This window comes from Malus sylvestris, chromosome 6 (assembly GCF_916048215.2).
Source record: "Malus sylvestris chromosome 6, drMalSylv7.2, whole genome shotgun sequence".
In the NCBI taxonomy this organism is placed as follows: Eukaryota; Viridiplantae; Streptophyta; class Magnoliopsida; order Rosales; family Rosaceae; genus Malus; species Malus sylvestris.
The window spans coordinates 123859-150598 of NC_062265.1; the positions used below are offsets into that span (position 1 = coordinate 123859).

Below are 26740 nucleotides of genomic sequence, written 5' to 3' on the forward strand. Positions count from 1 at the left end.
TATTAGATTGGAACACGAAGAAATCAATAAGCGAGCAATTGCAACGCCAATCAAAGTTTTCAGAAATTGCATATCGTACAAGGAAAATAAACTATAAAGATGCAGAAACAACAAACACAAACGGAATTCCATAAAATTAAAAGAGCCAGATTATGATCTAAGGTCCGTACAATTCTATATCTAATTAGATGTTATGAAACAGTATTATATTCCTGTATGACTGAATCAATCTAAATTTGTAGCGACAAGCTACCAAAAATTTCCATAATTTACATATAAGCATGGTGGCATAATCTACCTAGTTAGAAAACCAGAGAGCTCTCAGGATGCAGGTGGCTCTCGATATGGTACGCAACCGAGAATAGAGTAGCTGACTAAAATTTTATATCAATGTTACACTGCATTAGGAGGCGTACTATATATGGTCCGGGATACGAAAAGCATATCTTGTCTCGGCCCTTTGCAACTCATTCCACAAACTTCTGCAAAACCTTCCAATATCTCATACAAGAAGGGTTTGTATGAATTGCTCGAAGAACCCATCTTTGCGGACTCTGACAAAACTCCACACTGGAAGATTGTGGACTAGCTTTTGACTGTTTTGCAAGCAAATGCATCTGGAAGAACAGCTCAGCAGGCCTCATTTCTGTACAAGATTTAAAAACATCGACACATCATGGAGTATACATCAAATAATACATATCACAAACAAAGGCAGGCAGCCAATCAGAGGGAAACAGGTACGCCATTAAGAAAATCTTAGGCCATCTCCAATGGAGAGGGATAAAGGTCCAAAAGCCAGAAAATGACATGATTAGCCCAAAAACTCATCTCCAACCCATGCCTAGGCTATAATTTTATGGAGCCCACCAAACAATTATTTGGCCAAAAGGCATCAGGCTGGCCAAATGTAGCCCCCTCTTAGCCCTCCAGCTCTTCAGTTGCAATAATTAATTCAAATTCAACGACTATATTTGAAAACATTCAACAGTAGTTTAACTAAATTAACCAATAAATTTAAAGTATAAACTTAAAACTAATAAATTATTGAGGGGGCTACATTTAGCCCCTTCGGTTGGAGATGGTATATGAATACAGCCTCACACTACAACAACAACAACAACAAAGCCTTTTCCCACTAAGTGGGGTCGGCTATATGAATCCTAGAACGCCATTGCGCTCGGTTTTGTGTCATGTCCTCCGTTAGATCCAAGTACTCTAAGTCTTTTCTTAGAGTCTCTTCCAAAGTTTTCCTAGGTATTCCTCTACCCCTTCTGCCCTGAACCTCTGTCCCGTAGTCACATCTTCGAACCGGAGCGTCAGTCGGCCTTCTTTGCACATGTCCAAATCACCGGAGCCGATTTTCTCTCATCTTTCCTACAATTTCGGCTATTCCTACTTTACCTCGGATATCCTCATTCCCAATCTTATCCTTTCTCGTGTGCCCACACATCCCACGAAGCATCCTCATCTCCGCTACACCCATTTTGTGTACGTGTTGATGCTTCACCGCCCAACATTCTGTGCCATACAACATTGCTGGCCTTATTGCCGTCCTATAAAATTTTCCCTTGAGCTTCAGTAGCCTACGACGGTCACACAACACGCCGGATGCACTCTTACACTTCATCCATCCAGCTCGTATTCCATGGTTGAGATCTCCATCTAATTCTCCGTTCTCTTGCAAGATAGATCCTAGGTAGCGAAAACGGTCGCTTTTTGTGATCTTCGCTAGATTGCTCCGATCATTAGTGTGGATAAGTATATAAATGGATAGAGATAGGAAAGCAAACACAAGATGTACGTGGTTCACCCAGATTGGCTACGTCCACGGAATAGAAGAGTTCTCATTAATTGTGAAGGGTTTACACAAGTACATAGGTTCAAGCTCTCCTTTAGTGAGTACAAGTGAATGATTTAGTACAAATGACATTAGGAAATATTATGGGAGAATGATCTCGTAATCACGAAACTTCTAAGTATCGGAGTGTGGTGTCGTCTTGACTTGCCTTATCTGTCTCATAGGTAGATGTGGCATCTTCTCTGGAAGTACTCTTCCTCCATCCAGGGGTGGTATCTTCAACTGGTGGAGATGCACAAGGTAATGTATCAATTTCACTTGAAGCTTACTTGTAGTTTCAGGCTTGGTCAAGCGCGATACAAACCATGTAGTAGGAGTCCCCCAAGTCGCCGAGCTAGGGGGTCTGCTGAAAGAGGTGACAGACAAGGTAAGCAATCAGAGCTCCGACTGATTGTTCACCTTCTCCCCATCTTGCAGCAGCATGAAGGATAAAGAGAAGAAAAATGAGAAGAGATGATATGGGATACTTTTGCTTTTGAAGAAGTAACTTTCCACAGGCTTATTCTTGAACTGAGCTGGAGGGTTTTCTGGTTTCCTCCAGAGTATAAGGCCGACTGAAGAATTTGAGGGTCAAAACAAGTCCATCAAATCTAGAGTACGTTCCACCCTGCTGATATGGGATACTTTTGCTTTTGACAGAGTAATGGATGTATCGGCACGTGTGCTGTTACGCTTGTCTCCACATGCTTCCTTGTATCTTTCGCACTTGCCCTATCTGTTCCTCAAGCAGATGCGGAATCTTCCCTGGAAACATAAGATGTTGAAGATGAGTACTCGAGAGCAATGCCAGGTAAGTAATCAGGTAAGGGGTTCCAGGCAGTCAGTTCCTGGCTGGAAGCTTGATTCCAAGTGCTGACTGATTGCTCTCTTTCTCCTTGTCTTGCAGGTAAAAACAAGGCCAAAGGAAAAGACAGGGAAAAAGCATGATATGGGATACTCTTGCTTTTAACCCTGATGATATGAGATATTCTTGCTCTAGTATAGCTTGTTTGCAGAGGTATTATCGGGGGGAAAGAAAGCTGAATATTTCGAAAGGCTTCGTTGGGAGTGCCCTCTCAGATATGATGAAGGGTTGAGCATTTTTGCAAGTCTGCCTGTCCGTTGGGGATGGAGGTCGACATATATAGGAGTCTCCCTAACAACAAGTAGTAATGCTATTCCTTTACCCTGCTTGGTCATAGCACGGTAGTGGGAGCTGCCAGTTTCACATGTTTTAACTCTGTCAGAGCACTTTGAAAAAGTGGTCTGTGGTATCTGGCTCTCGAGATTCGAAGAACGATGCCTCTTCGATTTTTGAGAAAGCAATCATGCTGGGGGTCTGGCTCTCGAGATTCGGAGAGCAGTGTCTCTTCGATTTTTGAGGAAGTAATCATGTTGGGAGTCTGGCTCTCGAGATTCGGAGGGCGGTGCCTCTTCGATTTTGGAGCAAGCAATCCTGTTGGGAGTGTTGTCTCGAATGTGAGTAAAGGTTAGGCATGTTTGCTAGTCTACCTTGCCACGAAGCACAAAGGTTGACACACAGGGACTTTCCAATTATCCAGCAATGGTACTGTTCCTTTACCCTCTCTTCGCTTTTGAGAAAGTAGTCATGTTGGGAGTCTGGCTCTCGAGATTCGGAGGACGGTGCCTCTTCGATTTTGGAGCAAGCAATCTTGTTGGGAGTGTTTTCTCGAATGTGAGTAAAGGTTGGGCATGTTTGCTAGTCTACCTTGCCACGAAGCACAGAGGTTGACACACAGGAACTTTCCAATTATCCAGCAGTGGTACTGTTCCTTTACCCTTGTGGGTAATAATATGGTAGCTAGACCTTCAAAATTTATGTGTCTAAACTTTGTTAGTGCTGTTTCTTTGCTATTCTTTTACCTTTCTTGGTCAGAGCGATGTAGTGGGAGCTGCAAGCTTCACGTGCTCAACTTTGGCAGAGAACTTTGGCAAAGTTATCTGTGGTACCCATGAGCTATTGTTGCGTGTGGGAAGTGGGTGATTGAACAGTAAGATTCATGTGCTTTCTACTTCACCAGAAGTCTTCGACAGAATGCCCATAATTTCTGCAAAGCTGAGTGTGCGTGTGACAGGTGCTGACAAGGCTAGAAAAGTAGGTGGCTCTTCGATTTCTGAGATCGGCCCTCGTGGTCTCTGAGCAGCCCAGCTTTTGAGAAAGCGAGCGCCTCTTCGATTGATTCGGAGAACGATGCCTCATCGATTTTTGAGAAAGCAATCATGCTGGGGGTCTGGCTCTCGAAGATTCGGGGAGTAGTGTCTCTTCGATTTTTGAGAAAGTAATCATGTTGGGAGTCTGGCTCTCGAGATTCGGAGGGCGGTGCCTCTTCGATTTTGGAGCAAGCAATCTTGTTGGGAGTGTTTTCTCGAATGTGAGTAAAGGTTGGGCATGTTTGCTAGTCTACCTTGCCACGAAGCACAGAGGTTGACACACAGGGACTTTCCAATTATCCAGCAATGGTACTGTTCCTTTACCCTCTCTTCGATTTTTAAGAAAGTAGTCATGTTGGAAGTCTGGCTCTCGAGATTCGGAGGACGGTGCCTCTTCGATTTTGGAGCAAGCAATCTTATTGGGAGTGTTTTCTCGAATGTGAGTAAAGGTTGGGCATGTTTGCTAGTCTACCTTGCCACGAAGCACAGAGGTTGACACACAGGGACTTTCCAATTATCCAGCAGTGGTACTGTTCCTTTACCCTTGTGGGTAATAATATGGTAGCTAGACCTTCAAAATTTATGGGTCTAAACTTTGTTAGTGCTGTTTCTTTGCTATTCTTTTACCCTTCTTGGTCAGAGCGATGTAGTGGGAGCTGCAAGCTTCACGTGCTCAACTTTGGCAGAGAACTTTGGCAAAATTATCTGTGGTACCCATGAGCTATTGTTGCGTGTGGGAAATGGGTGATTGAACAGTAAGATTCATGTGTTTTCTACTTCCCCAGAAGTCTTCGACAGAATGCCCATAATTTCCGCAAAGCTGAGTGTGCGTGTGACAGGTGCTGACAAGGCTGGAAAAGTAGGTGCCTCTTCGATTTCTGAGATCGGCCCTCGTGGTCTCTGGGGAGCCCAGCTTTTGAGAAAGCGAGCGTCTCTTTGATTTCTGAGATCGGCCTTCGTGGTCTTTGAGCAGCCCAACTTTTGAGAAAGCAAACGCCTCTTCGATTTCTGAGATCAACCCTCGTGATCTCTAAGCAGCCCAGCTTTTGAGAAAGCAAACGCCTCTTCGATTTCTGAGCAGGCGCCTCTTCGATTTCTGAAGCTCCGTCGAGTGCAGATTTTTATAGGGGCTGGCATTAAGTTCCAAAGCACACTTGAATCTCCACCAGTAGAAGCTTCATTCTTGCACTTCTAAGATCTTGATTTGTCCGACCTCTTCTCTCTTCAACACCTTTGAAAATGTCTGGCCCCTCCGACCGTCGTTTTGACTTGAACCTTGTTGAAGAGGCAGCCCCGCCTTCTCCAGACAACATATGGCGCCCATCCTTCGTCTCCCCTACTGGTCCTCTTACCGTTGGGGATTCCGTGATGAAGAATGATATGACCGCTGCGGTGGTGGCCAGGAACCTTCTCACTCCCAAAGATAACAGACTACTTTCCAAACGGTCTGATGAGTTAGCTGTTAAGGATTCGCTGGCTCTCAGTGTTCAGTGTGCAGGTTCTGTGTCTAATATGGCCCAACGCCTATTTGCTCGAACCCGCCAAGTTGAATCATTGGCGGCTGAAGTGATGAGTCTCAAACAGGAGATTAGAGGGCTCAAGCATGAGAATAAACAGTTGCACCGGCTCGCACATGACTATGCTACAAACATGAAGAGGAAGCTGGACCAAATGAAGGAAACTGATGGTCAGGTTTTACTTGATCATCAGAGATTTGTGGGTTTGTTCCAAAGGCATTTATTGCCTTCGTCTTCTGGGGCTGTACCGCGTAATGAAGCTCTGAATGATCAACCTCCGATGCCTCCTCCTTCTAGGGTTTTGTCCAGTACTGAGGCTCCAAATGATCCCCCTCCGGTGCCTTCTCTTTCTGGGGCTCTACCGACTGCTGAGACTTCTCCTAAGCAACCTTTGTGAAGGCTCCCTCTTGTGTGTTTATTTTGACTCATGTATATGTACATATTTGTAGCTTATCGGGGATATCAATAAATAAGCTTTCCTTCATTTCAACGTATTGTGTTAAATACACCAAAGCCTTCTTCGCTAAGTTCTTTGAATTTTCTTTTGTTGAAGCTTGTATGTTGAAGCTTTCTGAGTGGAGCATGTAGGTTGGGGTAGTGTTCCCTTAATTTCCCGAGTGAGGAAAACTTCTCGGTTGGAGACTTGGAAAATCCAAGTCACTGAGTGGGATCGGCTATATGAATCTTAGAACGCCATTGTGCTCGATCCTGTGTCATGTCCTTCGTTAGATCCAAGTACTCTAAGTCTTTTCTTAGAGTCTCTTCCAAAGTTTTCCTAGGTCTTCCTCTACCCCTTCGGCCCTGAACCTCTGTCCCATAGTCGCATCTTCTAATCGGAGCGTCAGTAGGCCTTCTTTGCACATGTCCAAACCACCGTAACCGATTTTCTCTCATCTTTCCTTCAATTTCGGCTACTCCTACTTTACCCCGGATATCCTCATTCCTAATCTTATCCTTTCTCGTGTGCCCACACATCCAACGAAGCATCCTCATCTCCGCTACACCCATTTTGTGTACGTGTTGATGTTTCACCGCCCAACATTCTGTGCCATACAGCATCGCCGGCCTTATTGCCGTCCTATAAAATTTTCCCTTGAGCTTCAGTGGCATACGGCGGTCACACAACACGCCGGATGCACTCTTCCACTTCATCCATCCAGCTTGTATTCTATGGTTGAGATCTCCATCTAATTCTCCGTTCTTTTGCAAGATAGATCCTAGGTAACGAAAACGGTCGCTCTTTGGTATTTCTTGATCTCCGATCCTCACCCCTAACTCGTTTTGGCCTCCATTTGCACTGAACTTGCACTCCATATATTCTGTCTTTGATCGGCTTAGGCGAAGACCTTTAGATTCCAACACTTCTCTCCAAAGGTTAAGCTTTGCATTTATCCCTTCCTGAGTTTCATCTATCAACACTATATCGTCTGCGAAAAGCATACACCAAGGAATATCATCTTGAATATGTCCTGTTAACTCATCCATTACCAACGCAAAAAGGTAAGGACTTAAGGATGAGCCTTGATGTAATCCTACAGTTATGGGAAAGCTTTCGGTTTGTCCTTCATGAGTTCTTACGGCAGTCTTTGCTCCTTCATACATATCCTTTATAGCTTGGATATATGCTACTCGTACTCCTTTCTTCTCTAAAATCCTCCAAAGAATGTCTCTTGGGACCCTATCATACGCTTTTTCCAAATCTATAAAGACCATGTGTAAATCCTTTTTCCCATCTCTATATCTTTCCATCAATCTTCGTAAGAGATAGATTGCCTCCATGGTTGAGCGCCCTGGCATGAACCCGAATTGGTTGTCCGAAACCCGTGTCTCTTGCCTCAATCTATGCTCAATGACTCTCTCCCAGAGCTTCATTGTATGACTCATTAGCTTAATACCCCTATAGTTCATGCAATTTTGTACGTCGCCCTTATTCTTGTAGATAGGCACCAAAGTGCTCGTTCGCCACTCATTTGGCATCTTCTTCGTTTTCAAAATCCTATTGAAAAGGTCAGTGAGCCATGTTATACCTGTCTCTCCCAAAAGTTTCCACACTTCGATTGGTATATTGTCTGGGCCTATTGCTTTTTTATGCTTCATCTTCTTCAAAGCTACAACCACTTCTTCCTTCCGGATTCGACGATAAAAAGAGTAGTTTCTACACTCTTCTGAGCTACTCAACTCCCCTAAAGAAGCACTCATTTCATGTCCTTCATTGAAAAGATTATGAAAATAACCTCTCCATCTGTCTTTAACCGCGTTCTCTGTAGCAAGAACCTTTCCATCCTCATCCTTGATGCACCTCACTTGGTTTAGGTCCCTTGTCTTCTTTTCCCTTGCTCTAGATAGTTTATAGATATCCAACTCTCCTTCTTTGGTATCTAGTCGTTTATACATATCGTCGTAAGCCGCTAACTTAGCTTCTCTGACAGCTTTCTTCGCCTCTTGCTTCGCTTTTCTATACCTTTCACCATTTTCATCGGTCCTCTCCTTGTATAAGGCTTTACAACATTCCTTCTTAGCCTTCACCTTTGTTTGTACCTCCTCATTCCACCACCAAGATTCCTTTTGGTGTGGGGCAAAGCCCTTGGACTCTCCTAATACCTCTTTTGCTACTTTTCGGATACAACTAGCCATGGAATCCCACATTTGGCTAGCTTCCCCCTCTCTATCCCACACACATTGGGTGATTACCTTCTCTTTGAAAATGACTTGTTTTTCTTCTTTTAGATTCCACCATCTAGTCCTTGGGCACTTCCAAGTCTTGTTCTTTTGTCTTACTCTTTTGATATGTACATCCATCACCAACAAGCGATGTTGATTAGCCACGCTCTCTCCTGGTATAACTTTGCAATCCTTACAAGTTATACGATCCCCTTTCCTCATTAGAAGAAAATCTATTTGTGTTTTTGATGACCCACTCTTGTAGGTGATCACATGTTCTTCTCTCTTCTTAAAGAAGGTGTTGGCTAAGAAGAGATCATATGCCATTGCAAAATCCAAGATAGCTTCCCCATCCTCGTTTCTCTCCCCAAAACCATGGCCACCATGAAAACCTCCATAGTTGCCTGTCTCCCTGCCCACGTGTCCATTTAAATCTCCTCCTATAAATAACTTCTCCGTCTGAGCAATTCCTTGCACCAAGTCTCCAAGATCTTCCCAAAATTTCTCCTTCGAACTCGTATCCAACCCTACTTGAGGTGCGTACGCACTAATCACATTGATAAGTTCTTGTCCTATTACAATCTTGATTGCCATGATTCTATCTCCTACCCTCTTGACATCTACAACATCTTGTACCAAGGTCTTGTCCACGATGATGCCAACACCGTTTCTCGTTCTATTTGTGCCCGAATACCAAAGTTTAAACCCTGAGTTTTCTAGATCCTTTGCCTTACTACCAACCCACTTAGTTTCTTGTAGGCACATAATATTTATCCTTCTCCTCACCATAACTTCCACTACTTCCATAGATTTTCCCGTTAAGGTTCCTATATTCCACGTTCCTAAACGCATTTTGCTCTCTTGAACTCTACCCTTCTGTCCTAGCTTTTTCACCCTCCCCCGTCTAATAGGATCAAAGTACTTCTTTTGTGTGTCCCGGGTAAAGTTGATAGGAGCATATGCTCCCAAACAACTTTGAGTGGAGTCGTTCGAAAAGAAGTTTCTATGGCCCCCTTGCTCATTTAACACTGCATCCGGGTGCCGATGGAGATACAGCGACCCTTGCTCACTTATCACTGTGCTTGGGCCACACAGCGCGCCACTTACGGGTGACGCCCTAGTTTTAGCGCGATTTTGTTCTGGATTCATTTTCATAAGGATTCGACGTGATCATGGAGTGCCGGCTGTCGACTACCTGACGCCCTCCCCCTCCTCCTTTATCCGGGCTTGGGACCGGCCATGTAAGACATAGGCGGAGTTGAATACAGCCTCACACTATTCATTTAAAAATAATTTTTTGCAACGCTATAATTCTGGACAGAGTTATGTTTAGCCCCTTCGGTTAGAGATGGCCTTAGTGGTTTCTCATAATCGTACCACCTAGACATTTAAAGAAAAATAAAAACAAAGCCGAATTACACTCAACATGACAACTGATTTGCAAGTGTGGAAGTTGCTAAATTGGTCGTCTATTTCTAGATGGATTGAAAAAAACAAAACAATAATTCCTCAGGACACATGAACATCGATATGTCACACATAATTTCATACCTGGCGGCCAAGTGGGCCATTCAAGACGGAGGTTCTTCTCCCACTTCTCTTTTGAGCCAAGACTCGCTACTGCTTGCGCTAATAATGCTGAGACAATTGGTAGGGGAATGAGAGAAGCTTCTTGAGCTTTAACAAGACTCCTTATCGCAAGTGATAAGAACTGTGAAGCACACCCCCGGTGGGAAAGCTCCATACAGGTGGCACCTGGACCCATCGAAGATTTAATTGTTGAATGAAAATACACACACACAAAACATTTATCAATCTTGCTATTGAAAAAAATCAGGCATACATAGAGAATGATCAGGAATCAAGTCCGCATAGCACCTGCTTAGAGAATATGTGTGATATGAAGTACAAACCCTCACAAATTTATTAGTTAATGGAAAACAAGTCTATTCAATTTTACGTCATCTAATTCAGTGGGAGCATGTCATGTCAAGTTTAAACTAAAGCTTGAAATCTTACATTTAATGATCAGTAGGACCTACAAGAGGAAAAAGAAAAGAAAGAACTCCAAAAATCCCATCTACTAATGGACACATACCATGACAAAGCAGGAGGCTGCACTCAGCACCCGCCAATGAACAAGCTTGTGCAAGAAACTCTTCTGCAGAAAAAATGTCCTGGTTCCATATACAAATCAAGCCTTTCACCAGACTGAATATAGCCCCCCACAGATTCCGTGAATTCATTAACTCTGTTGGGCATTCTCTGAAGCTCAGTTCTAACATATCCAAGTCAGTTTGCACTTCAGAACGAGACTCCATGAGTTTTAGACATATCCAACCAATATGAAGATCTGTCTTGAGCTGCAAGCATCTTATATACTCTTTTTGAAGGTTTACTATATTACCTTCTGAGGCATAGGCACGGAGTAGTAGCAAGTGTGCAAAGAAAAGATAGCCATCAGGGAGCATGATCGATGAAGCATTTTTGGCATGGTTGATACAGCCAGTCAGATTACCACCTTGCAAACAGATCTCAGAAGCACAAAGTAGAAACTGGAATTTCTTATATTCATAAGATGAGTCATCATTATGATAAAGTTCATCAGAAAGAGCTACAGTTATTAGCCGCTCAAGTATAATACAAAGATGGCAAGGAAATCTCTCTTCACGTGCCTTCTGCAGTAAATTGAGAACAAGCAAATACCTTATGTTCTGGTTCCATGGTTCTCGGCGTAAACATCTGCAGATTTAAAACATGTATAAGCTGTAAGCCCTATGTATAGAGTTCAGAACAAGCAATTCCATATTTTCCATCAAAAAATGAAACAAAACTCTTTTGAAGGAAAACCAAATTGTCTAGTTTATCATCTTCTTATGCAGCCAATAGTAACAAGCACAAAGGAAACTATGAAAGGATAAACCAACAAAAACACTTAAATGGGATAAAGAATAATTATAATTCTTTTCTCTTTTTAGTTGGAGGAGAAACTGATCTTTAAAATCCAAAAAGCACATGGGTTTTACTTGGAAGTTAAATAAACCATGACAGTTTTAGGTTGGGCTAATGAGTTCAAATTCAGAGAGAGGCATCAGTTACAATACTTCTGTAGTTGCTGGATGGTTCCAGGTTCATTCAGGCACTGGTATGTGCATGTTGGGTAAGAGAACTTCGGATTGCAAGTGCCAACAGCATAGCAAGCGACTGCTCCAGCACCAAGAATTTCATATGCTGATTTTAAACCAGCTTCAATTGGATTGGTAGTATCGACGTTGCAACACCTAGTTGCAATGTGGGTATCATTCCATTCTTCAGTGGACAACAAAAGATAACCAAGAAAATTCCTGTTCCAAAAAAGTGCATCAGAAGAATGTTTTAAGGCTAAAAATCACTAGCACCAATGCACTACGAAGCATAAGTTAAAACCAAAACATTCTAGAAACTAAATGGCAGGTCTGTGATAACCATAACAAGAGATTTCATGGGTCAAAATACAGAAGGTTTTATTTTGACCAATGAAATCTCTTCGTCAGTCCATCAAGTTGCAGTTTCACTGTCATTCTAATTCTATTGGTTAATCCCTTTCAGCTGTTCCTACTGGCACCATCAGAAGTTATCCACAAATCAGGTTTTGTCCATGAGGCCTTGATCATTGGAGTTACCTTAATAAGCTACTGTTAGGATACATATGAAGAGCTTTCCTAAGGTGATTAACTCCGCTTTGATATCCAAGACGGCATTCTGACCCATGTTTTACCTGCATACCCAAACCACAACAATATCATTTTTCATGAACCCCATAAATAAACAAACCCCAATCAAACATGAAAGGTTACTGGACTAGTAAACTTACTAGTTTACCAAGTGCTATCAAAAAGTGCATTCCAGTTATCTCTTCATGAGACTTAAGATAGTCACGGGTGCTTGACACAATAGACTGAAGACGATTATTTTGATCTAGAGCATGAATAGCAGATAATATGAAACTGATCTTTGAACTCCGAAATAGTTGCTTTGGCATCTTCAGAATGCTATTGATGGCTGAATCCAGTCCAGAAATATAATAAAGGAGTCTACAGATAAAAACAACAGTGGCAGCTGCAGATTTTTGTTCCATTGTACAAACGCTCACAGCCAGACTTCTTACCACAGAAAGAGCCAGGTTAGTCTCACCAAGTTGCCACAAGGAGAAAGCATATATTTGCAAACCTTCCGCATCGAGCAACCCTTAAATATGAAAGATGTCAAGGAAAAAATCAGCAAAGTGAAGAATATATCAAAGGTTCCAGTATATAATCGCAAACACCCCCCCCCCCCTCTCTTCTTTTAAGGCAGCTTGTACAAATTCTAAATTGTTGAGCGGTTAATTATAGATATCTTTGGAGAAAAGGAACAAGTAATGGAAAGAAAATGTTAAGCATCTCCTATTGTAAGAAAATGTTTGTTTGATATAAAAGCAAGCTACTAATACATTATATTCACACAAACCTTCGTTCTTCAAATCTTCACATTCGTGCAAAGCATCTAGAGCATTCCCTGCCTGCATCACAGACGAGCATTTTTTAGATAAGATATATATATACACACACGTACACACACACATATGTATTCAAAAAGAAAAAAGTCATCCTGCATGCCTCCAATGCAATTTTGTCCCTATGTTTTAAACTTTTTATAAAGGGGTGCACATTACTTTTTAGTAGTGCCAATAACAGCTCCCTACATGTATATTGTATAGTGTATACACATTAAATGTAAGATTATACCCTTACAGATCAGAAACAGGTCTTAAAAAGACATCATATATGTTACCTTACTTAGGGATCGGGCCAAATTGACAGATATATCCGTCATATGAGACTTTCTGTCACTGCCTGACAAATTGGTGATTGCACATCGTGCTAGTCTATAAGAAACGGCAGCAGACTGATAATTGCATTGTGCCTCAGAAACTAGCCCGTTCAAATTATGGCATTCAGGATAGTGAGGTGCACGCTGCATGGCCTGCCTGATGGCTCCAAAGACCTGTGGCAGTGATAAGCAGCACTACCATGAGAAAACTTAAATGACACTTCAATGTCTCTTCCTTGCCCTTTTACAGAAGAGACGAAAGAAAACATGTAATACTAATCTCTGATTGCTCAACCATCACATAGGCATGACCAAACCTGTGAAGATGAGAGATTCCCTGAAGCAAGAGCAAGCTTTGCAAGACCAAGTTGGAATTCGGCAAGCTGCATAGAAAGTTAGATACATTAAATTAAAAATAGAGAATAATAGATAAAGTCTTTATGAAATTAAGAGCACAGGCTCCAAAGTTAAAAACAAGAAAGCAAAGATCAATACAACAACAACAACAACAAAACCTTTTCCCACTAAGTGGGGTCGGCTATATGAATCCTAGAACGCCATTGCGCTCGGTTTTGTGTCATGTCCTCCGTTAGATCCAAGTACTCTAAGTCTTTTCTTAGAGTCTCTTCCAAAGTTTTCCTAGGTCTTCCTCTACCCCTTCGGCCCTGAACCTCTGTCCCGTAGTCACATCTTCGAACCGGAGCGTCAGTCGGCCTTCTTTGCACATGTCCAAATCACCGGAGCTGATTTTCTCTCATCTTTCCTACAATTTCGGCTACTCCTACTTTACCTCGGATATCCTCATTCCCAATCTTATCCTTTCTCGTGTGCCCACACATCCCACGAAGCATCCTCATCTCCGCTACACCCATTTTGTGTACGTGTTGATGCTTCACCACCCAACATTCTGTGCCATACAACATCGCTGGCCTTATTGCCGTCCTATAAAATTTTCCCTTGAGCTTCAGTGGCCTACGACGGTCACACAACACGCCGGATGCACTCTTACACTTCATCCATCCAGCTCGTATTCTATGGTTGAGATCTCCATCTAATTCTCCGTTCTCTTGCAAGATAGATCCTAGGTAGCGAAAACGGTCGCTTTTTGTGATCTTCGCTAGATTGCTCCGGTCATTAGTGTGGATAAGTATATAAATGGATAGAGATAGGAAAGCAAACACAAGATGTACGTGGTTCACCCAGATTGGCTACGTCCACGGAATAGAAGAGTTCTCATTAATTGTAAAGGGTTTACACAAGTACATAGGTTCAAGCTCTCCTTTAGTGAGTACAAGTGAATGATTTAGTACAAATGACATTAGGAAATATTGTGGGAGAATGATCTCGTAATCACGAAACTTCTAAATATCGGAGTGTGGTGTCGTCTTGACTTGCCTTATCTGTCTCATAGGTAGATGTGGCATCTTCTCTGGAAGTACTCTTCCTCCATCCAGGGGTGGTATCTTTAACTGGTGGAGATGCACAAGGTAATGTATCAATTTCACTTGAAGCTTACTTGTAGTTTCAGGCTTGGTCAAGCGCGATACAAACCATGTAGTAGGAGTCCCCCAAGTCGCCGAGCTAGGGGGTCTGCTGAAATAGGTGACAGACAAGGTAAGCAATCAGAGCTCCGACTGATTGTTCACCTTCTCCCCATCTTGCAGCAGCATGAAGGATAAAGAGAAGAAAAATGAGAAGAAATGATATGAGATACTTTTGCTTTTGAAGAAGTAACTTTCCACAGGCTTATTCTTGAACTGAGCTGGAGGGTTTTCTGGTTTCCTCCAGAGTATAAGGCCGACTAAAGAATTTGAGGGTCAAAACAAGTCCATCAAATCTAGAGTACGTTCCACCCTGCTGATATGGGATACTTTTGCTTTTGACAGAGTAATGGATGTATCGGCACGTGTGCTGTTACGCTTGTGTCCACATGCTTCCTTGTATCCTTCGCACTTGCCCTATCTGTTCCTCAAGCAGATGCGGAATCTTCCCTGGAAACATAAGATGTTGAAGATGAGTACTCGAGAACAATGCCAGGTAAGTAATCAGGTAAGGGGTTCCAGGCAGTCAGTTCCTGGCTGGAAGCTTGATTCCAAGTGCTGACTGATTGCTCTCTTTCTCCTTGTCTTGCAGGTAAAAACAAGACCAAAGGAAAAGACAGGGAAAAAGCATGATATGGGATACTCTTGCTTTTAACCCTGATGATATGAGATATTCTTGCTCTAGTATAGCTTGTTTGCAGAGGTATTATCGGGGGGAAAGAAAGCTGAATATTTCGAAAGGCTTCGTTGGGAGTGCCCTCTCAGATATGATGAAGGGTTGAGCATTTTTGCAGGTCTGCCTGTCCGTTGGGGATGGAGGTCGACATATATAGGAGTCTCCCTAACAAGTAGTAATGCTATTCCTTTACCCTGCTTGGTCATAGCACGGTAGTGGGAGCTGCCAGTTTCACATGTTTTAACTCTATCAGAGCACTTTGAAAAAGTGGTCTGTGGTATCTGGCTCTCGAGATTCGGAGAACGATGCCTCTTCGATTTTTGAGAAAGCAATCATGCTGGGGGTCTGGCTCTCGAGATTCGGAGAGCAGTGTCTCTTCGATTTTTGAGGAAGTAATCATGTTGGGAGTCTGGCTCTCGAGATTCGGAGGGCGGTGCCTCTTCGTTTTTGGAGCAAGCAATCCTGTTGGGAGTGTTGTCTAGAATGTGAGTAAAGGTTGGGCATGTTTGCTAGTCTACCTTGCCACGAAGCACAAAGGTTGACACATAGGGCCTTTCCAATTATCCAGCAATGGTACTGTTCCTTTACCCTCTCTTCGCTTTTGAGAAAGTAGTCATGTTGGGAGTCTGGCTCTCGAGATTCGGAGGACGGTGCCTCTTCGATTTTGGAGCAAGCAATCTTGTTGGGAGTGTTTTCTCGAATGTGAGTAAAGGTTGGGCATGTTTGCTAGTCTACCTTGCCACGAAGCACAGAGGTTGACACACAGGGACTTTCCAATTATCCAGCAGTGGTACTGTTCCTTTACCCTTGTGGGTAATAATATGGTACCTAGACCTTCCAAATTTATGTGTCTAAACTTTGCTAGTGCTGTTTCTTTGCTATTCTTTTACCTTTCTTGGTCAGAGCGATGTAGTGGGAGCTGCAAGCTTCACGTGCTCAACTTTGGCAGAGAACTTTGGCAAAGTTATCTGTGGTACCCATGAGCTATTGTTGCGTGTGGGAAGTGGGTGATTGAACAGTAAGATTCATGTGCTTTCGACTTCACCAGAAGTCTTCGACAGAATGCCCATAATTTCTGCAAAGCTGAGTGTGCGTGTGACAGGTGCTGACAAGGCTAGAAAAGTAGGTGCCTCTTCGATTTCTGAGATCGGCCCTCGTGGTCTCTGAGCAGCCCAGCTTTTGAGAAAGCGAGCGCCTCTTCGATTGATTCGGAGAACGATGCCTCATCGATTTTTGAGAAAGCAATCATGCTGGGGGTCTGGCTCTCGAAGATTCGGGGAGCAGTGTCTCTTCGATTTTTGAGAAAGTAATCATGTTGGGAGTCTGGCTCTCGAGATTCGGAGGGCGGTGCCTCTTCGATTTTGGAGCAAGCAATCTTGTTGGGAGTGTTTTCTCGAATGTGAGTAAAGGTTGGGCATGTTTGCTAGTCTACCTTGCCACGAAGCACAGAGGTTGACACACAGGGACTTTCCAATTATCCAGCAATGGTACTGTTCCTTTACCCTCTCTTCGATTTTTAAGAAAGTAGTCATGTTGGGAGTCTGGCTCTCGAGATTCGGAGGACGGTGCCTCTTCGATTTTGGAGCAAGCAATCTTATTGGGAGTGTTTTCTCGAATGTGAGTAAAGGTTGGGCATGTTTGCTAGTCTACCTTGCCACGAAGCACAGAGGTTGACACACAGGGACTTTCCAATTATCCAGCAGTGGTACTGTTCCTTTACCCTTGTGGGTAATAATATGGTAGCTAGACCTTCAAAATTTATGGGTCTAAACTTTGTTAGTGCTGTTTCTTTGCTATTCTTTTACCCTTCTTGGTCAGAGCGATGTAGTGGGAGCTGCAAGCTTCACATGCTCAACTTTGGCAGAGAACTTTGGCAAAGTTATCTGTGGTACCCATGAGCTATTGTTGCGTGTGGGAAGTGGGTGATTGAACAGTAAGATTCATGTGTTTTCTACTTCCCCAGAAGTCTTCGACAGAATGCCCATAATTTTCGCAAAGCTGAGTGTGCGTGTGACAGGTGCTGACAAGGCTGGAAAAGTAGGTGCCTCTTCGATTTCTGAGATCGGCCCTCGTGGTCTCTGGGGAGCCCAGCTTTTGAGAAAGCGAGCGCCTCTTCGATTTCTGAGATCGGCCTTCGTGGTCTTTGAGCAGCCCAACTTTTGAGAAAGCAAACGCCTCTTCGATTTCTGAGATCAACCCTCGTGATCTCTAAGCAGCCCAGCTTTTGAGAAAGCAAACGCCTCTTCGATTTCTGAGCAGGCGCCTCTTCAATTTCTGAAGCTCCGTCGAGTGCAGATTTTTATAGGGGCTGGCATTAAGTTCCAAAGCACACTTGAATCTCCACCAGTAGAAGCTTCATTCTTGCACTTCTAAAATCTTGATTTGTCCGACCTCTTCTCTCTTCAACAACAACAACAACAACAACAAAGCCTTTTCCCACTAAGTGGGGTCGGCTATATGAATCCTAGAACGCCATTGCGCTCGGTTTTGTGTCATGTCCTCCGTTAGATCCAAGTACTCTAAGTCTTTTCTTAGAGTCTCTTCCAAAGTTTTCCTAGGTCTTCCTCTACCCCTTCGGCCCTGAACCTCTGTCCCGTAGTCACATCTTCAAACCGGAGCGTCATTCGGCCTTCTTTGCACATGTCCAAATCACCGGAGCCGATTTTCTCTCATCTTTCCTACAATTTCGGCTACTCCTACTTTACCTCGGATATCATCATTCCCAATCTTATCATTTCTCGTGTGCCCACACATCCCACGAAGCATCCTCATCTCCGTTACACCCATTTTGTGTACGTGTTGATGCTTCACCGCCCAACATTCTGTGCCATACAACATCGCTGGCCTTATTGCCGTCCTATAAAAATTTCCCTTGAGCTTCAGTGGCCTACGACGGTCACACAACACGCCGGATGCATTCTTACACTTCATCCATCCAGCTCGTATTCTATGGTTGAGATCTCCATCTAATTCTCCGTTCTCTTGCAAGATAGATCCTAGGTAGCGAAAACGGTCGCTTTTTGTGATCTTCGCTAGATTGCTCCGGTCATTAGTGTGGATAAGTATATAAATGGATAGAGATAGGAAAACAAACACAAGATGTACGTGGTTCACCCATATTGGCTACGTCCACGGAATAGAAGAGTTCTCATTAATTGTGAAGGGTTTACACAAGTACATAGGTTCAAGCTCTCCTTTAGTGAGTACAAGTGAATGATTTAGTACAAATGACATTAGGAAATATTGTGAGAGAATAATCTCGTAATCACGAAACTTCTAAGTATCGGAGTGTGGAGTCGTCTTGACTTGCCTTATCTGTCTCATAGGTAGATGTGGCATCTTCTCTGGAAGTACTCTTCCTCCATCCAGGGGTGGTATCTTTAACTAGTGGAGATGCACAAGGTAATGTATCAATTTCACTTGAAGCTTACTTGTAGTTTCAGGCTTGGTCAAGCGCGATACAAACCATGTAGTAGGAGTCCCCCAAGTCGCCGAGCTAGGGGGTCTGCTGAAAGAGGTGACAGACAAGGTAAGCAATCAGAGTTCCGACTGATTGTTCACCTTCTCCCCATCTTGCAGCAGCATGAAGGATAAAGAGAAGAAAAATGAGAAGAGATGATATGAGATACTTTTGCTTTTGAAGAAGTAACTTTCCACAGGCTTATTCTTGAACTGAGCTGGAGGGTTTTCTGGTTTCCTCCAGAGTATAAGGCCGACTGAAGAATTTGAGGGTCAAAACAAGTCCATCAAATCTAGAGTACGTTCCACTCTTCTCTCTTCAACACCTTTGAAAATGTCTGGCCCCTCCGACCGTCGTTTTGACTTGAACCTTGTTGAAGAGGCAGCCCCGCCTTCTCCAGACAACATATGGCGCCCATCCTTCGTCTCCCCTACTGGTCCTCTTACCGTTGGGGATTCCGTGATGAAGAATGATATGACCGCTGCGTTGGTGGCCAGGAACCTTCTCACTCCCAAAGATAACAGACTACTTTCCAAACGGTCTGATGAGTTAGCTGTTAAGGATTCGCTGGCTCTCAGTGTTCAGTGTGCAGGTTCTGTGTCTAATATGGCCCAACGCCTATTTGCTCGAACCCGCCAGGTTGAATCATTGGCGGCTGAAGTGATGAGTCTCAAACAGGAGATTAGAGGGCTCAAGCATGAGAATAAACAGTTGTACCGGCTCGCACATGACTATGCTACAAACATGAAGAGGAAGCTTGACCAGATGAAGGAAACTGATGGTCAGGTTTTACTTGATCATCAGAGATTTGTGGGTTTGTTCCAAAGGCATTTATTACCTTCGTCTTCTGGGGCTGTACCGCGTAATGAAGCTCCGAATGATCAACCTCTGATGCCTCCTCCTTCTAGGGTTCTGTCCAGTACTGAGGCTCCAAATGATCCCCCTCCGGTGCCTTCTCTTTCTGGGGCTCTACCGACTGCTGAGACTTCTCCTAAGCAACCTTTGTGAAGGCTCCCTCTTGTGTGTTTATTTTGACTCATGTATATGTACATATTTGTAGCTTATCGGGGATATCAATAAATAAGCTTTCCTTCATTTCAACGTATTGTGTTAAATACACCAAAGCCTTCTTCGCTAAGTTCTTTGAATTTTCTTTTGTTGAAGCTTGTATGTTGAAGCTTTCTGAGTGGAGCATGTAGGTTGGGGTAGTGTTCCCTTAATTTCCCGAGTGAGGAAAACTTCTCGGTTTGAGACTTGGAAAATCCAAGTCACTGAGTGGGATCGGCTATATGAATCTTAGAACGCCATTGTGCTCGATCCTGTGTCATGTCCTTCGCTAGATCCAAGTACTCTAAGTCTTTTCTTAGAGTCTCTTCCAAAGTTTTCCTAGGTCTTCCTCTACCCCTTCGGCCCTGAACCTCTGTCCCATAGTCGCATCTTCTAATCGGAGCGTCAGTAGGCCTTCTTTGCACATGTCCAAACCACCGTAACCGATTTTCTCTCATCTTTCCTTCAATTTCGGCTACTCCTACTTTACCCCGGATATCCTCATTCCTAATCTTATCCTTTCTCGTGTGCCCACACATCCAACGAAGCATCCTCATCTCCGCTACACCCATTTTGTGTACGTGTTGATGTTTCACCGCCCAACATTCTGTGCCATACAGCATCGCCGGCCTTATTGCCGTCCTATAAAATTTTCCCTTGAGCTTCAGTGGCATACGACGGTCACACAACACGCCGGATGCACTCTTCCACTTCATCCATCCAGCTTGTATTCTATGGTTGAGATCTCCATCTAATTCTCCGTTCTTTTGCAAGATAGATCCTAGGTAACGAAAACGGTCGCTCTTTGGTATTTCTTGATCTCCGATCCTCACCCCTAACTCGTTTTGGCCTCCATTTGCACTGAACTTGCACTCCATATATTCTGTCTTTGATCGGCTTAGGCGAAGACCTTTAGATTTCAACACTTCTCTCCAAAGGTTAAGCTTTGCATTTACCCCTTCCTGAGTTTCATCTATCAACACTATATCGTCTGCGAAAAGCATACACCAAGGAATATCATCTTGAATATGTCCTGTTAACTCATCCATTACCAACGCAAAAAGGTAAGGACTTAAGGATGAGCCTTGATGTAATCCTACAGTTATGGGAAAGCTTTCGGTTTGTCCTTCATGAGTTCTTACGGCAGTCTTTGCTCCTTCATACATATCCTTTATAGCTTGGATATATGCTACTCGTACTCCTTTCTTCTCTAAAATCCTCCAAAGAATGTCTCTTGGGACCCTATCATACGCTTTTTCCAAATCTATAAAGACCATGTGTAAATCCTTTTTCCCATCTCTATATCTTTCCATCAATCTTCGTAAGAGATAGATTGCCTCCATGGTTGAGCGCCCTGGCATGAACCCGAATTGGTTGTCCGAGACCCGTGTCTCTTGCCTAAATCTATGCTCAATGACTCTCTCCCAGAGCTTCATTGTATGAGATCTTGTTCTAAAGGAGGTCATAAAATCTAACAATATTAAATTAGAACAGACCATAAGTTGGAATGGAAAGTAAAAATAAATGCATTAAACATTTTTTCCCATATAAACCACAATGAAATAATATAAGGGGAAAGAGATAGAAAATTACAGGCAATATCTGCGCAGCTCGTAAGCAGCTCTCGTAAGCTTCTCCAACTGCAGACTCTCTGTAAAAGTACAACTCACTGTTAATAATGCTGACAGATGACTTCACGTACATCCCATATTTTATGGGCAAGGTCCAAAGTTACAAATCCCAAAAAAAAAATTTACCCAGCATGAAAATCAGCTGACATGCCTGCCCATGGTAAAGCAAGTGAAGGATCTATACTTCTGGCACAATCAAATGATTGTCTAGCAAATTGTTTCTCACCTTGTTTTCTATAAAGCTGCAAAAAGAACAAAAACTCAGACACCACAGGCAAATTCTGCAAGCTATAATTTTCCAACAAGCATCGTTATTACCTCCTGGATGTTTCAAATTATATAATGGATCAAGCCAGTGGCATGATAATGAACTTCATAAATACAACGTCGATAGGTAAGGATTAGTCTAATTCAAGTAACTCAGACAGCAAAGATACCAAATGCAACCACATTAAAGATCCAGAATTCCCCATGAGTGAGCATGGAAAACTCTCAGTATTCTTATGTTTTCTAATTTCCCCTTAAGAAATTAATATTAAAAGAGAAACCATACAAAAAGTCCAAGAAAATACAAATAGGACAAGGAAAAAAAATTGAGTAATACAAATGGACAGTACCTTCCCTAGGTATGCCCAAGCAATAGCTAAAGATACATTCAATTGCAATCCCCTGATTAGAGCATGTTGTTTCAGTGCTTTATGATCAGATAAACATCCCAAGGCTACCCAAAACTCAGAATTGTCACCCTCAAGTAACAAGGCTCCCAAAGCCATCTTCTCTGATTGCTGCCTGGTAAAAAAAGAAGGTAAACTAAGAGAGCCATAAACAGCTAAATAAGATGATTAAAAGATTATACTACATCATACCAAGCACTTAAGTCATGTCCAGAACTGTTGTCTAAAGAGTCTATGAGATCTGAAGTTACTGCAATGTCAGTATACATATTAGCTTGCCATGGGGCCAAGTGCAAAGCTCGTTGATAAGAGCACCTGGCAGTTTTCGCAGCCAAACAGCAGGTACGTTTCCATGAAAGGATGGAATTATCAAAAGATTCCATATCAAATTCTAAACCGTTTCCCTCCTCCATCCATGGATAACACTTTGCATAAGTAAGCTAGAAAAGATGAAAAGCATATCTCAAATTAGTTTTGGTTTGGGTCAAATTATGGTGTTTTAAACAGAAAGGTGGACATGCAATGAATTAGAAACAAGATTTCCAAGCACTAGAAACTTAAGTAGAAGTTGAGGTAACATGAAAGATTGACAATAAGTCAATCTGCTATGAGACTTTTTTCAGGGACCGTGATCATACCTGTATGTCACCATGCAGTTTCCAAATAGATGACATATTTCCAGCTAATTGAGTGCTCATCCAGGCAACTTTAGATGCCTCCTGAAATCAAATCATACAGTTCATCTTTTAACGTTTCAATAAATAGTAATATTTATAAACTTCAAGACAGTTTACCTCTAGCACTGTAGCTCCCCATCTATATGCTCCCAAATTATTACATTCCTTGGCCAAACCAAGCATCCCAGCAGCAAGCCCATAGTGTGCAGAGACACTTTTGGGGGAGATCTCTAAAGCTTGCTGAAATGTCTCAACTCCCTTTGAAGAGAAACACCACCAAATGGAAATTATTTTCATCTCCGTAGAAATAGCACTTTGAACGTAAAGGGTGGAACCCAGTATAATATTATTTGATGCAAATAATATGTTGGAATTGCATAACTACACTTGCAAGTCTAACTAATTTCTCCTGGACAACTCTACTAAAAACTTAATCCATTATATATAAAACTACCGAGAGGAGAAGTCGACCCAAAAAAAGTAACAGCTCTTGATAGAAAGAAAAAAAATAGGATGTAAGAGCTCAAAAACAACTATACCTGTATTAAATAACTAACTTAAATGCAAAGATGTAGGTTACACCATTGTCATTGATGAAATTATAAACGAATGAGGAAAAATTGGTTGGAGAATCAACGCAGTGACATAGACATAACAGAACCTGACCTTTTTATAGGAACCAAGCATCAAAAAGGTGTTTCCACTTTCAAGCAATGCAAATATTCTTGTACCCTCCAATTCGATGGCTCTTCCATAGGACTGTTAGATGGTCATGATATCAATCATAAATATTATATTCAAAAGAGAAGTATTGCTTGAAAAGTTTCAATTTGAAATTTAGAAGACAGCATCATATAATGTTTTGCCCAAGAAGAATGTCAAAAGGTTCTTTGTTCTTGTGAATATAGATATAATGAAAGAAGAGCTGCAAATGTAGATGTCTATTCAAACATCAGTTAACACAACAAGAATAAGTCCTAACTCATAAGAAGAGAACATCACCAGAAAGACATCCGTGATCCCAAGTCCTAAGAAGTCAAAGAAAAGGGAAAGATAGAGGGAAAAGCACCTTTAGAGCAGCAGTGAACCTGCCTAGTCGCTGGTAGGCAAGGCCAAGTGCCTACAAATAAAATTCGGGAAGGGTGAGATAACTGAGTATTGAGTATATTAGAAGCAGAAGCAAAAGAAATATAAACAATGACAACAAAATGTGCATGAATAAGTACCTCCCAGAGATGCGCGGAGGTAGGATAGCCACGAATGGCATGTTGAAGACTGTGGACAGCTTCAGAGCATTTGTTTTGATGGAGCTGCAAGTAACCCAGTCTCTGAAAAGCCCAAAAGGCCCTGGGTGAGTTTTGGGAAGCCTCCCGGCACACAGCCACCTCCAAGCTCTCCTTTCCTTGTTGGTCCAACAAATCACACAAGGCTTCCCCAGAAAGGGAGTCATCAGGATTGAGAGAGATAGCTTTTTGAAAACACTTGAGAGCTCTCTGGGTGTGGGACTCGGAGTCAAGACCCGCGTAATAAAGCCCTAGATATGTGAATGCCCCTCCCTTTTCAATCTCAGGCTTCAATTTCGCGGCGACTAGGAACTGCTCTGCCGCTTTTTCCTTGTCATCCCACTCTTTCCACAACAACACTCCCTAACATGTTTCCATTATTCATTATTCAAGTATCAATCGAAAACGCCAAATTCATATCTAGTGATTTACATTTTAGAATTAAATAATAAATAGAAGAGGAGAGAAATCTCATCAGCCAATTTTCGAAAATAAAGAGGAAATTAATTAGTGAATTGGAGGGATGATTACGAACCAGTTGGAAGCGAAGGGAGGGGTCATCTGGATGGGCCTCTACGCTCTCCTGCAACCGTCGGAGCTTCCCTTCCTTTTCTGGGTCCTGGACAACAACCAATTTCCCTCAATTTTCCTTTTCCTTTTTCAGTAAATAAATTTAAATTTGCAAACAAAGAGAGAGAGAGAGACCGTGTGTTGCATTGCATTTAGATTTAGGAAAATCTTGGAAGGAATTTCGTCCGTCGATGATCTTTTAACCCTACACAGTCAGTCACTCGCGTCGGCTCCGGCGACGGGACTAAAAGTGAAACTGGAACTGGACAGAATCAGTCCGAACGAACTAGTCACGACTCACTACTGTGGATTCTTTTACTTGAGACTTCGCTTCCTTCTACTACTGTGCTGATTTTCGGTTCAAGTACTTTGTTTTTCTCTCTCAATTGCACCTACAGAGTCGTACCCACCCGGTCGCTGGTGTCTTCTCAAACCCTTTCTTTTGGATTCTTTAACTAAGGGCATGTTAATACTTGAGATTTATTTTTATTTTTGTTGTATTTACTGAATATGATGAGTAAGCTTTTAATTTTCTCACGTGTTAATTACATATAAACAAATTGGAGAATTGCAAAATTTTATTAAAACGCATATAAAATTAAGGAATCAGACTCTTTTATTTTTTATACAATAGAAATAAATTTGTTACAAATTTATTATTCTCGAAGTTCAAACATAAATGAAAAAGAATGTATTAAATAACATCTTATTCTTTTCTTTAATGTGAATTAAACATGTTCTAAGAGCTTTTTCACTCCATCCAATTGAAAGGGAAATTTTGGTGATTCTGTCCACCAAAACCAACAAAATGAGCTCTAGCCTGAATGCTCCGGATCCTCTTTGTGAGAATTCCAGGAATACTCCAATCACATCCGTTCATCGTATATTGTGCGGTTAGTTTTCATCAAATATTATTTACATTTAATTTTAAATAAAAAAATTTGCAATAATTTATGACCGTGCGATATATGATGAACGAATATGATTGGAGGATTTCAGGAATTCTTACAGAGGATTCGAAGAGGATCCTCATTCCTCTAGCCATACATATTAGTCGAGCTATCATGTGGTGGGGCCAACAACCACGGACTGAGCGCTCTCGCCCGCCTCAGTGCCTTGGTGAATTTGACATCAGACTAACGTAACACGTTAAATATTTTTTTCACACCGAATTTCTCCTTTTCCAACAACCTTCCTTCCAACTGAAGACGACCAAAGTTCTGGAAACTCAAATACGACAACAGATTCATCCCCTTCCAACGACCCATCAGATGAGTCGCTATTCTTTCCAACTGAAGACGACGATGTAACATCCCACATCGCCCAGATGAGTGGATCTTGTAAGCCTTATATGTATATTCCCATCTTTACCTAGCACAAGGCCTTTTGGGAGCTCACTGGCTTCGGGTTCCATCAGAACTCCGAAGTTAAGCGAGTTCGCGCAAGAGTAATCCCATGATGGGTGACCCATTAGGAAGTTCTTGTGTGAGTTCCCAGAAACAAAACCGTGAGGGCGTGGTCAGGGCCCAAAGCGAACAATATCGTGCTACGGCGAAGTCAAGCCCGAGATGTGGTAGAGGCTAAGGCCGGGATGTGACAATTTGGTATCAGAGCCAATCCCTGGCCGGATGTGTGCCGACGAGGACGTCGGGCCCCTAAGAGGGGTGGATTGTAACATCCCACATTGCCTAGGGGAGTGGATCATGTAAGCCTTATATGTATATTCTCATCTCTACCTGGCACGAGGCCTTTTGAGAGCTCAATGGCTTCAGGTTCTATCGAAACTCCGTAGTTAAGCGAGTTTGGCCGAAAGCATTCACAAGATGGGTGACCCACTAGGAAGTTCTCGTGTGAGTTCCTAGAAACAAAATCGTGAGGACGTGGTCGGGGCCCAAACCAGACAATATCGTGCTACAGTGGAGTCTAGCCAGAGATGTGATGCTAGACCGGAACGGGATGTGACGATTTGGTATCAAAGCCAATCCCTGGTCAAATGTGTGCCGACGAGGACGTCAGGCCCCTAAGGGGGGTGGATTGTGACATCCACGCCGACGAGGACGTCAGGCCCCTAAGGGGGGTGGATTGTGACATCCCACATCGCCTAGGTGAGTGGATCATGTAAACCTTATATGTATATTCT

The 26740-nt window shown here is 42.6% G+C and overlaps 1 protein-coding gene and 1 long non-coding RNA gene across 6 annotated transcripts; one reads left to right on the top strand and one right to left on the bottom strand.

Moving 5' to 3' along the window:
- Nucleotides 1–113: 113 nt before the first annotated feature.
- LOC126625802 (tetratricopeptide repeat protein SKI3) lies at nt 114–25040 on the bottom strand. Of its 2 annotated transcripts, XM_050294886.1 has the most exons (21): nt 24736–25040; nt 24566–24649; nt 23974–24393; nt 23817–23867; nt 23414–23506; nt 22865–23005; nt 22709–22789; nt 22263–22510; nt 22014–22185; nt 21523–21638; nt 21359–21416; nt 13359–13424; nt 13003–13215; nt 12679–12730; nt 12044–12417; nt 11853–11947; nt 11295–11534; nt 10598–10932; nt 10289–10468; nt 9742–9945; nt 114–646 (listed from the first exon to the last, which is right to left on the bottom strand). In XM_050294886.1, the coding sequence occupies exons 1-21, from the start codon at nt 24745–24747 to the stop codon at nt 468–470; spliced, it is 3414 nt and encodes a 1137-aa protein (XP_050150843.1). In that variant the 5' UTR covers nt 24748–25040; the 3' UTR covers nt 114–467. The 2 variants fall into 2 exon arrangements, with proteins under 2 accessions (XP_050150843.1, XP_050150842.1); XM_050294885.1 differs by having other exon boundaries at nt 10289–10932.
- Nucleotides 1100–17522, top strand: LOC126625804 (uncharacterized). 4 transcript variants are annotated; one of them, XR_007624479.1, is made up of 3 exons: nt 1100–2651; nt 2748–3546; nt 16886–17522. It is a non-coding gene; the product is annotated as an uncharacterized LOC126625804 (long non-coding RNA). The 4 variants fall into 4 exon arrangements; XR_007624481.1 differs by lacking the exon at nt 16886–17522 and adding an exon at nt 16668–16789; XR_007624482.1 differs by lacking the exon at nt 16886–17522 and adding an exon at nt 15971–16080.
- Nucleotides 25041–26740: the final 1700 nt, after the last annotated feature.

Excerpts from the sequence above, each read along its gene's own strand:
- LOC126625802 (XM_050294885.1), bottom strand. Across the intron at positions 21,417-21,522 it reads TCAGCTGATTTTCATGCTGG|AGAGTCTGCAGTTGGAGAAG; the intron begins GTAAATTTTTTT and ends GTACTTTTACAG. Across the intron at positions 9,946-10,288 it reads CAGCCTCCTGCTTTGTCATG|GTGCCACCTGTATGGAGCTT; the intron begins GTATGTGTCCAT and ends CGATGGGTCCAG.